This window comes from Trifolium pratense, linkage group LG5 (genome assembly GCF_020283565.1).
Source record: "Trifolium pratense cultivar HEN17-A07 linkage group LG5, ARS_RC_1.1, whole genome shotgun sequence".
Classification (NCBI taxonomy): Eukaryota; Viridiplantae; Streptophyta; class Magnoliopsida; order Fabales; family Fabaceae; genus Trifolium; species Trifolium pratense.
The window spans coordinates 31671104-31686358 of record NC_060063.1 but is presented as its reverse complement, the minus strand read 5'-3'; the positions used below and the strand labels follow the sequence as shown (position 1 = coordinate 31686358).

The 15255-nt window shown below is 37.1% G+C and overlaps 1 protein-coding gene across 1 annotated transcript; it reads right to left on the bottom strand.

Moving 5' to 3' along the window:
- Positions 1-3123: 3123 nt before the first annotated feature.
- On the bottom strand, positions 3124-6125 carry LOC123886445 (the record flags this gene model as incomplete). Its single annotated transcript, XM_045935759.1, has 2 exons — positions 3124-3813; positions 5007-6125. Coding segments are annotated over 2 exons (1809 nt in total), but the record flags the coding sequence as incomplete, so codon positions are not given.
- Between the last annotated feature and the right edge of the window lie 9130 nt (positions 6126-15255).

The following is a 15255-nucleotide window of genomic DNA, read 5'->3' as shown; positions in this document are numbered from 1 at the left end:
TCATCCAGAATTTCTTCAACAAATCTGGATAAATGAGACCATTAAGCATGTCGAAATACTTATCCCATCCTTGAGTGATAAAGTACTTCTTAACTTCAAACCCATTAGCTTGTAGACCATCGAAATCAACCATCTTCTCTGAGAGAAAAGTAAGTTCAGATTCTGGAAACTCCATCTCGTTCCCAACGATCTGAAGATTTTTGAAAATAAACGGTGGAATCCTTTTTGACGAAGAAGATGAAGCACCAGCCATTGTTGGAGATTAGGGTAAGGTTTGGAAAACTAACGAGAGAGAAAGAAAGTTTGTTGGAGGTTTAGAGAGAATATGAAAGTGTAGGTTGTGAAAGTGAATAGTGTGCAAGTGTATTGTGTAAGTTTTATTTAAATGCACACAGTTAACACGAAAATAGCAAATTTGGGAAGTTACGCCAATTGACAGAAAGTTGAATACCAAAAATCATCATTAACCACCCACTACCTGACACACGTAGACCACGTGCAGAAATTTACTCGGTAACTGCTATTTTAATGGACAACTGTTCAGCAGTGAATACTAAACGTTTCCCACTTAAATAGTTCAGAGCCTCTGAGTTATTTAAAATTCTCTATCAGAGTTAAGTACTTCAGAGCTTGTGTTTCAGATGTTCTGAATCATAAGTTCTGATATACATAACCTCTTACACTTTAATTGCCAAAAAAAATTTTTCATTTAGAGATTGAAAACATGTTCAGATGTTTCTTAATAAAATCAAATCTTTCAACAGATAAAGCTTTAGTAAAAATATCAGCCCATTGATTTTCAGTATCAACAAACTTAATATCTATAATGCCTCTCTGAACATAATCTTTGATAAAATGGTGTTTAATTTCAATATGTTTGGCTCTAGAGTGTAGAATAGGATTTTTAGATAAATGAATGGCTGCAGTATTATCACAATATAAAGGAATATTGTTACTGCTTACCTGATAATCTTCTAACTGATATTTTAGCCAGAGTAGTTGTGTGCAACACTTAGCTGCTGAAATGTATTCTGCTTCTGCTGTAGACAAAGCTATAGTAGTTTGTCTCTTACTAGCCCAGGAGATAAGGTTTTCACCAACAAATTGACAATTGCCACTTGTGGATTTTCTTTCAATTTTATCTCCAGCATAGTCAGCATCACAGAATCCATTTAGCACATAATCATTGGATTTCTTATAGAGAAGTCCAAGATTAGTTGTTCCTTTCAGATACCTAAAGATTCTCTTTACAGCAGTAAGATGAGATTCTCTGGGATCTGACTGGAATCTTGCACATAAGCAAACACTGAATAAAATATCTGGTCTAGAGGCTGTCAGATAGAGTAAGGAACCAATCATACCTCTGTAGACCTTTTGATCTACCTTTCCTTCATCATCTGACTTGCCCATGTTGGTAGTTGGATGCATAGGAGTATTCATTATCTTGCAGTCATCTAGATTGAATTTCTTCAGAAGTTCTTTAGTGTATTTTGATTGATGAACATAAGTTCCTTCCTTCTTCTGATTGATTTGAATTCCAAGAAAGAACTTCAACTCTCCCATCATGCTCATTTCAAATTCATCCTGCATTATCTTAGAAAAATTCTTGCACAAAGCAGCATTAGTTGAACCAAAAATAATATCATCTACATAAATTTGAATGATTAAAATGTCTTCTTTGGTTGTTTTTCTAAAGAGTGTGCAATCAACCTTTCCTTTCTCAAACCCCTTTTCAAGAAGGAAATTACTGAGTCTATCATACCAAGCTCTGGGAGCTTGTTTCAGACCATACAGTGATTTCTTTAGTTTAAAAACATGTTCTGGGTTTGAGACATCTTCAAAACCAGGAGGTTGTTTAACATACACTTCTTCAGAAATGAAACCATTTAAGAAGGCACTCTTAACATCCATCTGATATAAGGTTATTCCATGATTAACAGCATAAGATAGAAGTAACCTGATTGCTTCAAGCCTAGCAACTGGTGCAAAGGTTTCAGTATAGTCAATCCCCTCTTGTTGACTATAACCTTGTGCAACCAATCTAGCCTTGTTCCTTACCACTTCACCTTGTTCATTCAGCTTGTTTCTGAATACCCATTTTGTTCCAATAATGTTCTTGTGTGAAGGTTTAGGCACTAGAGTCCATACATCATTCCTTTGGAATTGATTCAGCTCTTCTTGCATTGCTACAATCCAAGCATCATCCTTCAGAGCTTCATCAATCTTTGAAGGTTCCATCATTGAGATAAGACCAACTAATGATTCCTCATTTCTCAGTTGAGATCTTGTCTTCCTTGGACTATCCTTGTTGCCTAATATCAGTTCCTCTGGATGTGATGATTTGTATTTGAAAGTATTTCTTGGGGGCTCATCATCTTCAGACTCATCAACATCAGGTTCAGCAGATGCTTCAGTTCTTGGTTGTTCAGAGTCTGTAGGAACTATTGTGTTCAGAGGTACTTCAGAGAATGGATGTTCTGAGTAGTTTGGAATATCTGAATATTGATCCTCTGATACCTGAAATCTGGACAAACCTTCCACAAGCTCTGACACTTGGTCAGGCTCTTTGTCATCAAATTTGACATGCATACTTTCTTCCACAGTATGTGTTTCAGAAATATACAGTCTGTATGCTTTTGAGCGTTCAGAATATCCTATAAAGATACCCTTATAACCTCTAGCATCAAATTTCTTTAGATGGACTTTGTTATTTAAGATGTAACACGTACATCCAAACTGATGAAAATAAGAAATATCAGGTTTTCTTCCTTTGAACAATTCATAAGCAGTTTTGTTCAACTTAGATCTGATATAGATTCTATTTTGAACATAACATGCTGTGTTTACAGCTTCTGCCCATAAAAACTTTGCTACTTTAGTTTCATGCATCATGGTTCTGGCCATTTCTTGCAGAGTTCTATTCTTCCTTTCTACAACCCCATTTTGTTGAGGAGTTCTAGGAGAAGAGAATTCATGCAAAATGCCATATTTTTCACAAAAGTTTTCAAAAGGTTCATTTTCAAATTCTCCACCATGATCACTTCTAACTTTTAAAATAGTGTAGCCTTTTTCATTTTGAATTTGTTTGCAGAAGATGCTAAACTCATCATAAGCTTCATCTTTTGTTCTTAGGAATTTTACCCAAGTCCATCTACTGTAATCATCAACAATTACTAATCCATACTTCTTTCCATTGATTGAAGCAGTGTTAACTGGTCCAAAAAGATCAATGTGAAGAAGTTCCAATGGTCTTGAGGTAGAGACAATGTTCTTAGGTTTAAAAGAAGATTTTGTAATCTTTCCTTTTTGACATGAACCACAAAGTGTGTTTGAGTGATATTTGATTTTGGGTAAACCTCTGACAAGGTCAAGCTTACTAAGCTTAGAGATTAACCTCCAGTTAGCATGGCCTAACCTCTTATGCCAGATCCATTTTTCCTCACTCAAGGTCAAAAGACACATCACTTTTTGTTCATTCAAATCAGAAAGATTAATTTTATAAACATTATTCTTTCTCAGACCTTTGAATATAATGGAGTTATCAGATTGATTAGATACAGTACATGATTCCTTATTAAAGACAACTACATAACCATTGTCGCAAAATTGACTTATGCTCAATAGATTATGCTTAAGTCCATCAACTAACCAAACATCATTAATAGATAGGGAGGAATTACCTACTGTACCTGTACCTATTATCTTTCCTTTCTGATTTCCTCCAAAACCAACAGAACCTCCTTCTTTCATAGTCAGCTTAGAAAATAGTTGTTTATCACCAGTCATGTGCCTTGAACACCCACTATCCAGATACCATGAATGATTCATGATACTTCTTTGAGTGACAGGCTGTATGAGAAACAACTTTAATCACTACGGTGGAACTCTTTATCACAGTTAATGATAAGGTCATCCCAATATTCTTCCTCTTCATTTATCAAGTTCTGATTGTTATCTTGAGAACTTGTCAGCCATTGGTCAAGGACATAAGCCCTTCTTCCTTTGCATAGGACTTGTTTCCATACTTTAGGTAGGACATATCCTTTCCTAGTTGGTAAATCTGAATGATACATAATTTCAGCTTTTGGTACCCATCTTCTGGGTCCACGCTTGTTAGTCCAAACATGCTTATTATGTTGTCTAGTGTTAGAGAAAGATCTTGGTTTGGAATAATGACCTTTTTGAAATCTTTTCTTTTGAAATTTGTTATTATTCCAGGATTTGGATTGTTTATGATTCCAGGGTTTGTATTTATCATCAATCCCAAGTTCTGATTGATTATATCTACTGACTCTAGAATCATAAATAATCTGAGTCCTGTACTTCATCTGAGATTTGAAGTTAGACTTTTTTCTTTTAAAAACTTCTGATCTTTTAGATTGACTAGCTTCAGGTACTGAAGTTCCTTTGGATTCAGAATTTGAAGTCTCAGATGTTGAAGCTTTCAGAACATCTGAACTAATGTTCTCAGGTTCTGAACAGCTTCTATCTTCTGAGCTTTTCTTTCCAGATCCTGAGGCACTTGGTTCCTCTGAGCTGTCAGCTTCTAAATCATTCAGATCATCATTGTCATTTTCAACACTACCAGGATTCTTTCCCTCTTCACTTGGTGGAACAACATAATAAACCCAAGATTTTCCAACCTTTTTGGCAAAGGTCTTCAGCTTTGAATATGTTCTACCATATTCATAGCCAAGTCCTTCTCCTCTATGTCTTAAAACATTATAAATTCTATTAGCAGCTTTGCTCTTCCCAAGGTTGAGATGCACAAACTGTTGAAGAGCTATTTCCTGCTCATCAATAGGTTTGTGACAAACAGCACAACCCTTTTCAAAGTCATCTACTCTATTCAGAGTTTCTTGATATAGACCTTGAAAATGTTCTGCTTGCTCAGTCAGAGTGTTAAGCTTTTCTTGTAAAACTTTTTGTTTACTTAGCACTCTGAGATGTTTCTCAATGACCTTGTTAAGTGCAGTTATAAGTTGAGATTTAGAGCAATCAGAAAATACCTCATCAGTTACTTCTGAATCTGATTCTGATTCATCGTCTGAGTCTACATCTGAGTCAGCTGAAGCCATCAGGGCTAGATTTGCCTCTTCTTCTTCCTCAACTTCTTCCTCAGATGATAGCTCTTCAAAAGTAGCCATCAGACTCTTTCTCAATTTACTCTTGAATTGTTGCTTCTTTGAGCTGTATCTTTTGCTTTTGTCTTTAGCAGACATTTCTGGACAGTCAGCAATAAAGTGTCCTGGCTTCTTACAGTTGAAGCAGTTCTTCTGATCATCCTTTTTGCTGACAAAATTTCTGGAGCTGTTACCTCTGAAATTTCTTTTGTTAAATCTGTTCCATTGCTGAAACTTGGTGAATAAAGCAAACTCATCCTCATTCATCTCATCCTCTTGACCATCAGCAGAAGATTCTTCTTCAATATCAAGAAGCTGAGTCTTAAGAGCCTTAGAAGTAGTCTTAGTTGACTGTAAAGCCACTGACTTGGACTTCTTCTTAGTTTCTGAGTCAGCATCCAGAACCATCTCATGGCTTCTGAGATTGCTTATCAGAGCTTCAAGACTCAGAGTCTTGAGATTTTGAGCTTCCTCTATTGCAGTGACCTTAGGTCTCCAAGCAATAGGAAGACTTCTCAGAATCTTCTGAACATGGTCATAGGTGGAATAACTTCTCTTGAGAGCTTTAAGACCAGATACAAGGATTTGAAACCTTGTAAACATAGTCTCAATGTTTTCATCTTGTTGCATAGTGAATAGTTCATATTGCCTTATCAAAAGACTAGCTTTAGCCTCTTGAACCTTTTCATTACCATCATAGGTAGCACACATAGAATCAAAGATAGATTTAGCAGTAGACTTGTTCTCTATTCTGACATAATCCTCATGTCTAATAGCGCCAACAACAATGTCCTTTACTCTATGATGCTTAGTGTAGGTTTTTAGGTTAGCTGGTGTGAGTAACTTTCTATGTTCAATGGACAACCTTCCATGTTCATTTAGGTTTACAAAAGTTACTCCCAACTCAACCAAATCCCACAACTCATGATCAATAGCAGTAATATTGCTATACAGTCTCTCTTTCCACCACTCAAATAATGAAGCATCACCATTGAATATAGGGGCTTTTCTGTTGCCACTATGTTCATGTGATTCATTACTTAAGTAGTCAAAACCAAAAGCATTTCTCGGACCACCACCAGCACCACTGGCCTCACCTTCACCAGTAGTTCTAGTACTACTATCATCTCCTCCAGACATAGTGTTCTCACAAGATCTTTACTGTCTCACTGTTAAGTGAAAGTAACAGACCAGGTGCTCTGATGCCAATTGAAGGTGTGAAAACACAAGAAGGGGGGGGGGGTTGAATTGTGTTTTAGCTAAGTTAAAACTTTTTCAAGTTCTTAACTCAACTACGTTAGCAGCGGATAAATAACACAAATAATAACAAGATAGAGAGAGAGAGAGATCACACAAGCAATTTATACTGGTTCCTCTCACAAAACGAGAGTAGTCCAGTCCCCTTGCACTTCCAAGGGAGTTCACTATAATCACACAAGATTACACCTGCTCAAGCACACAAGCAAGAGACTTCTCAACAATGCTCAAGCACACAAGCTTAAGACTTCACACTTAAGCACACAAGCTTAAGTTTCCTCAAGTAATAGTAAAGTATATAAAAATATACAAATGCTCTTAGATGAACCTCAAGAGAACAAATACAGAGAGTACAAAGTATTTGAGTAAAGTGCAAAAAACACTTGATAAGAGGTTCAGAGCTTGTATACACAGAATTCAGAGTTTGTTCAGCGCACGTTCAAATCTTGATAATTGTATATCGTTGTAGCTGAATCTTCTAGTATATATACCACTAGAAAAGAGTCGTTGCAAAGAGAACCGTTGGAGTTAATAATCTTTTGTCTTCAAGCAGTCTGTCTTGATGCAGTTTGGTTGTATCCAAAACTAAGAAAGAGTTTCAGATACTTTGACTGCTGCAGAGTGGACTTTCCTTATTCAGCTAACAAAACTGAAGACCCACGTTCTCAGGTTAGGACAGACAAAACAGAGGTAGCTGAACTGATCAGGCTTGAAAGGTCCTTTTCTCCATTGGTAGAAGAGTTGACTGGTGAAGGGAATCTTCACAGCTTTCAAAGAGATCTTCAGAGGTTGATGAAGCTTGTAGACAGACAAGAAGTTCTGAAGTCTTCATCCTCTGAACGTTGTAACTTCTGAAGTCCAACATCTTCTGAGCGCTTGTGAACTTCTGAATTCACATCCTCTGAACTTCATTCAGAGCTTATATGATGCTTATATCTGCACACTTAAAATAAATTTTTAGTCCTTCCAATTGTTAATTAATACTTTGTTATCATCAAAACCTTTATAGATTTAGGGGCAAACATTTTTAAACCAATTTTGTTCCAACATTATGGGCATATCGGACAGCTTTCAAAGCACCAATAGGCCTTACACCTTTTCAGATGGTATATGGTAAGGCATGTCATCTTCCGGTGGAGCTTGAGCATAAAGCCTATTGGGCTTTGAAATTTTTGAATTTTGATGAAAGCCAAGCCGGAGAGAAAAGAAAAGTTCAGCTACAACAGTTGGATGAATTGAGATGCCAAGCTTATGAATCTTCTAAGTTGTACAAAGAGAAGGTCAAAAGCTATCATGATAAACGGCTTGTCAACAAAGAATTTAGGCCAGGCCAAATGGTTTTGCTTTTCAACTCAAGATTGAAGTTATTTCCGGGAAAGCTTAAATCCAAATGGTCCGGTCCTTTCAAAATCCGTGAAGTGAAACCATATGGTGCTGTTGTGTTGGAAGATCCAGCTACCAATGACACATGGACTGTGAATGGTCAAAGATTGAAGCTCTATTTTGGTGGTGAATTTGATCGTGTCACTACCAAAATCCCACTTTCCGATCCTTGAAGCTCCAAAAAGAACGTCGAGCTAATGACGTTAAACAAGCGCTTGTTGGGAGGCAACCCAATTTTGTAAGTAATTTAATGTTTTAGCATGCATAATATAATTTTGATGGTAGGAGCAAGTTTGGTGTAAGCTGTGCCAAAGGATTCAGCAGAAATTTTTTTTCTGGTATGGTTCGCTCAGCGACCATTATATTCGCTCAGCGAACGCTGCGAATCCTGAACTTAAATTTTAAATGGACAGCTGGCCCAAAATGCTTCCACCTCACCACCCACTACCACAAACACGGTTTTCAAAAACATTCCAAACCCTAAAACAACATTCTCCTCCATCTTATCCTCTCATTTCACTCCAAACCTCTCCATTACAACTTCCTCTTTCAAGAAAATTTCTCTCCACTCACAAACAAACACCCACTCATTCATTCTTCACTTAGTGCATCCCATCTCTACATCACTACCCAGGTATTAAATCCTTTTCAACTCTTACTTTCATAAGTTTAAAATTCAAATTGAAAAGTGAATATATATGGTAGTTTTGCACAAGTTTCTTAGGAATCGGTTTGAATACACTCTAATGTTAGAATTTGAATGAGTTTGGTTCCTTTTATAGGGTTTATAATGATTGAAATGATTAGAATGATTAAAAATCCAGATTCTGTTGATTTACCCTGTTTTCTGCAAAATTGTGTTCGCAACCCTTCGCTATGCCTTCGCTTAGCGAGCGCCTGCGACCCTGAAGAAAATTTTCATGTTTGATTTCACTGCGCCCTCGCTAAGCCAAGGCTTGCGAACCTGAAAAAAAATTTAGGCCAGCCTTCGCTGAGCCTTCGCTGAGCGAACACCTGCAGAACCTGCAACAATTTTTCTTTGATTGTGCCCTGTTATTGTGTTATCTAATTATATTTTATTTCAGGAAATGGCACCAAAGAAGCCTTCAGCTGGTAAGAAACAGAAAACCATCGCAAGTTCTTCCCACCAAACCGAAGAGTTGGACATGAACCGATTCAAAGGGCAAGAACAATTTGATCGGTTTAGGGCATTAGAAAAGAGAAAAATTTTGAGTGAGAGGATCTTTGACATTTTTTAGCATGGAGATTATGAGAAGTTTGTGAGAATTGTGCAACTCCGGGGTTGGGAAAAAATTGTGCACCCACCAACCACCTACAACCCGGTCATTGTAAGAGAGTTTTATGCTAATGCTCTCCCAGAAGGTGATGAACCTTTCCCCTACACCACCATGGTTCGTGGTCGCACCATCCGATTCGACCGCGATGCCATCAATGCATACCTTGGAAACCCTTTCACATTGCCACACAATGAAACACTGTGTGCATTCCAAAAACAACGGAATCGGGGAACTTGGGATGCTCAGTCTATGAGGAGTAAGCTACTTAGACCAAACACTGATTTTGTCTGTAATGCAACCCAAACACCTTTGAGGGCAATGCGAGAGGATATGAAAACCTTCATTGTGCTGCTGTTTAACCTGGTTTTGTACAACATCCAACCTAATTCCCACCCTTTAGATGCCACCATGAACATCCTGGGCCTCATCCATTACATAAATGAGGATTTGGAAATAGATGTGGCGGGAATAATCTCTAGGTGGATGAAAGAAATTGTTCTAAGTGGTCACTCGGATAGGGCACTTAAGTCTAGCAAGGTAAAGAGCAAGAGTCCTTTAGGTTTCCCATGTCTCATTATGGGATTGTGCTCGGCCAACAGATTGCATCTTCCTCAAATTGGGAATGAGGAAATTCCTACTATCAATGATGATTATGTTGACCGCTACTGTAAGCCGAAGAGGAGAAGGGCACGACAACCACCACCACCACCACAGCCACCTACTCAACCAGCCACCTCCGGATTCTCTGATCAAAATTTTTATAATTTCTTTACTCATTTATATGATCAGAATGATGCAGGTTTTCGGGCAATGACAGCTGTTCATGAATCCATCTATTGGACGCATACAGGCCAGCCAGTAATGAACCCTGAGGATTTTCAATCCTATGTTCATTGGCCTGAGGTCAGGCCTACTTTCATTGGAGGAGGGATGGCACCAGATGCTGATGCTGGTGACAATGAGGAAGCTGGTATGGAGGATGATGATGAAGAAGATGATGGTGGTGAGGGTGATGCAAGCATGGCGGGAGAAGATGAAGAAGAAGCAGATTCAGATGATGACTGAAAGCTCACAAAAATGAGTGAAAATTTACAAGCTTTCAGTCATTTATTTCTTTTACTAGTTGGTTTATTTAGTTGTTTTGTTGGGAACAAGTTTAATTCATGTTTTATGTGGTTGTGTTAAGCTTTTGTATTTTGAACATGTGGTGTGGTAGTTGACAATGTTTTATGACAATGTCTTTTAATGTTTTAAATGTTAATGTTTGATATTTGGTGACAAGTTTTTAAGTAGTGTGAATATTATGAATAGCTTTTTGCAAACAAGCTCACATGATTAGGAAAAATCTGAAGTTAGGTTTGTGGTAAATCAATGATCAAGCATGGTAATAATGTTTTGTAGAACTTTATGTCTAAACTTCTTGATTAGTCCTTGAAATAGGCTTAGGAACCTAACATGGTTTTGAATTGTGTTGATTGTTCTAAGATGATTTTCAATGTTTTTTGTTGAACATGATTGAAGCTTGTGTTATCAACCTAGCCGGGTGAGAATGTGTGAACTTTCCATTGTTTACATAAATTTTTGAGAGCCAGCAATGATGTGTGCTCATTTAATTTTAACTTAATCTTGCTGTCACTAATGAGTTTGATATTGTGGATATGATCAAGGCCCTGTTTCTATTTGAGTGATAACTACTTGGCCAAACTTAACCTACCTTGTGAGATAGTGATCTTTTGTGTCCCTTGTTGAGCCTTAAAATTTTGAAAATTGTTTATTTTATAAACCCTGAAACCGAAAGAATGGAAAAACAACTACTCTACCCTTGTCTTAGGATAGGAGAGCAATTGTATTTCAATTAGGGTCATGTTAAGATTCAAGTTGGGGAGAAGTAGGTTACAGATGTTACAAAAATGATTTGGAAAAGTAGTGGATTGGGTGATTGAAAAGAAAAAAAAAATGTTGAAAAATAAAAGATTGACACAAATGAAAAGAAAAAAAAAAGAAAGAAAAAGAAAAAAAATTTGTGAAGAAAGTGTCATTGTAAAGAAAGAAAAGAATCACCAATGAAATAGGGGAGAAAGGAAAGAAAGGGAGTAAATGAATGCGAAATTTTAGATGAATTTGAAGTTCTGTAAGTTTTGTTTTTGCTCTCTTATCCTTGAGGCCTTTTGAAATCCAAAGAAAAACAATGATTTTTTTGTAGCCCAGCCCCGTTACAAGCTTAATAAAGTCCTTAGTGATCCACGATTGACGACATGTTTTGTGACATTGCTTTGATGAATGTTTGAATTGAATTGTTGCATACACATTGTTTGGATTGAGTGAAACACTTACCCTTGAGTGATATATTGGTGAGAAATTTTTGATAACACTTGAGTCTTGATTGTTTGATAAAGATGTTGAGAATTTTGCTTAGACATAGCAATCAATTCATGATCATGCTTTGTTCTTTTGAATGTTTTAAGGAATAGTCTTGAGTAGGCATTGTTTTACTCATGCTTAGGAAAAGAAATTTCAAAAACTTTGATTGATTACAAACCTTTCCTGAGATTTAAAATTTTGAGCTTGTATTTTTGAAATATTACCTTTTGTTTGAGGACAAACAAAGTCCTAAGTTGGGGAGATTTGATAAGTGCCCAATTTTAGTTAAAATGTATCATGAATTATGGGCACTTACCAATACATTTATGAAGAAATCTTGATTAAAACCCCTTTTGGTGTAAATATAACATTAAATCAAAGAGGAATTGATCCCAAAGCATTTTGTTAGGAATGGCTAGAAAAGCAGGATTTTGAAGCCTTCGCTCAGCGAAACCATAGCGAGCTGCAGCGAACAAAACCAGTGGGTTAAGGGTCCATGGCGAGCTTCAGCGAGATTCAGCGAGCAGGACAACAAATTAACCATTCGCTCAGCGAAAGATAGCGAGAGATGGCGAGCACAACCCGGGAGGAATGGTCTGATGGCGAGACATAGCGAGCTTCGGCGAACAAAATGATGAGTCAGGCTTTTTGCTACGTGTCAAGAAACCCCTTGCTTAAGTAACTAGTTCGCTCAGCGAACATCATTTCGCTTAGCGAACTCCACTGTCCTGAAAATCTATAAATAGAGCTCAGAAGCCATTCTCTTAGATATATAGTTTTGTAATAGTTCAGAAACATAAGTAACATTAGTTTTAAGAGTTCTTGAAGGTGGATTCATCATTGTACTTGAGAAATCAAGAGATGTTCTTCATCCCTTTTCATCATTGTTCTTGTAAGTTTACTTTTATCATGTCTAGCTAAATTCCTTTGTTGTTGGGATTAGATGTAGTTATTTTGTGATCATGTAGTCAATTCAATCTTAATATATATGTTTTCTTTATCAATCATTATAAGTGTTATCTTGTTTTAATCGTCTATTTCTAAAAGATTTGAACGGCATAGACATATATTGTTTGAATCGAGAGTAAAGATAATCACTTATTAAACTTCAATGTTTAGACATAGATGTCGAATTTAATAATCACGTCAAATATCAGATCTTAATGCTATTATGTCGATTAATGATTTGAGACATCGATCGTTAATAGATATAATAGATTTCACGGCGTAATCCGGATACGGATACGTTCGATGTGTGATATGTGATAATAATGATTGGTAAATAAAATATATATAGTGAGGTTGATTGATACATGCTAACGAGATAATGAATCTAGTTCCGACAACTTTTTGTTATCCGAAAGTTTAAAAATCCTTTTAACCAAATCGCACTTTTATGTTTTCAAAACAAATCTTACAAAAACCCGCACTTAAAATCATGGAAATCGCAAACCAACATTTGATATCACACTAGTCCCTGTGGATACGATATAACGAAAATACTTGCTTTTGTATTTCATCAAATCAACTAGAGCAAATACTTCTATAAAATCAATTCCATGTTGTTGGGAATACCCCTTTGCCACCAATCGAGCTTTGTACTTGTCTACTTCACCCTTCTCATTTAACTTTGTCTTGAAAATCCATTTAACTCCAATTATTTTTGCTCCTATAGGTAGATCCAAAAGCTCCCAAGTTTGGTTCTTTTCAATTGACTTTATTTCACTATCCATTGCTTTCCTCCATTTCTCATGCTTCACCGCTTCCTCAAATAGAATCGGATCATCACCCATGTCATCTTGCACCATGTAGGTTTCTTCTTCCTCTTCTTCACTCAACCCTTCACCACTTACAAAATCTTGCATCCAACCTGGGGGTCTCTTTTCTCTCCCTTCAGTCACATTTTCACGAGGACTTATTTCTTCATTATCATTATTTTCATCATCACACTCACCATCATTTTCACTTTCGTGCCCCCCCTCACTTTCATCACTACTAAGATCATCATTACTCCAAACAAAATCTGCATCTATTTGTTCTTTATAATTTAAACCCCAATCCCAACTCTTTTCTTCCTCAAATATTACATCCTTACTAACCACAATCCTCTTAGTCTTAGGATCAAACAGACGGTAACCCATTGACTCATCACTCATACCCAACATAATACAAGGAAAACTTTTATCATCAAGCTTACCTCGTTTTGCTTCTGGTATATGCACATGAGCTATGCAGCCCCAAACATGAAGGTGTTGAACAGAGGGCTTAACTCCACTCCAAGCTTCTTGAGGAGTGATGTTCTTTACGGCATGTGTTGGACATCGATTCAATAGGTAGAAAGTCCACTTTGCAGCTTCAGCCCAAAACAGTTTAGGAACGCGTTTTGCAGATAGCATGCAACGCACCATGTTCATCACCGTTCTATTTTTGCGTTCTGCTACTCCATTTTGGTGTGGTGTATATGCTGTGGTGAGTTGTCTCTTTATTCCTTCCTTTTCACAAAAGGTTTTGAAATTGAGAGAGTTAAACTCTCCCCCTCTATCTGTCCGCAAACACTTGATGGATTCCTCTGCTTCCTTTTCAACCTGACTTTTGAAAATTTTGAAACATTCCAATGCTTCTGATTTTTCAAAAAGAAAATAAACCTAGCCCTTTCGACTATAGTCATCAATGAAGCATAAGAGATACCTTTTTCCACTGCTTGAGACTGGTTCTATTGGTCCGCAAATGTCTGCATGTATGAGTTCCAAGACCTTGCTAGCACACCATTCACTATTCTTAGGAATTGGATTGCGATGTTGTTTGTCGGTGAAACAATGAGCACAAGTGACACTTGAGACTTCTAGTTGAGGCAGACCACACACCATTTTCTTTGTCTTTAGCGTCTTTAGACCTTTGTAGTTTAGATGGCCATACCTTTGATGCCAAAGATATGTGAGTTCAGATGAAGTATGAAGACCCTCTTCAACATGAGTAGTGATGCTGGAGCTTTTATTGAAGAGAATAAACATACGATTGCCACTCATATTGGTGTATGCAATTAATCCTTTGTTAGGATGATAAATATTGCACATTCCATTTTTTATGAGAATGGTGAGATCTTTTTCTTGCAGCTGTCCCACACTCAACAAATTATTTCGAAGCTCTGGAACATAATATACATCTTGAACGAGAAAACTAGTGCCATTAAACACCAGCCAGACACTGCCTTTTCCACTCACTGATATCCGATAGTTGTTTCCACATTTAACAAAGTGCTTATGTCCTTCTAGAATGTTTAAGAACATACCTTTGTCTCTGCACATATGATTAGAACACCCCCGAGTCCAAGAACCATGCATCATTTCACTTTGCTTCATTTTCTTCTACAAGAGCCATTAGAAGAAGCTCTTCATCACCATCCAATTCTGCATAATTCGTTTCTTTGTTCCATTCAGGACATTCATATTGAAAATGCCCCAACTTATGACACTTAAAACACTCCATTGTGAAAGATTGTCTCCCTCTTCCGCGTCCTCTTCCACGGTATCCTCCTCTTCCTCTACTACTTTCCACCTTCAGAGCTTGCTCATCGTCACGGTTGACTCTTTTAAACTTTTGTTCATGAACAACCAGAGAACTTTGAAGCTCGTCAATGGACATTTCTTCTGTATCTTTTGACTCCTCAATTGAAACCACTACATAGGTGAATTTCTCTGTCAATGTTCGAAGAATTTTCTGCACCACTTTTGAGTCAGACATGACCTCTCCGTTGCTTCTTATTTTGTTGGCCACAGTCATTACTCTGGCAAAATATTCAGTGATGGTTTCTGCATCTTTCATTTCCAGCACCT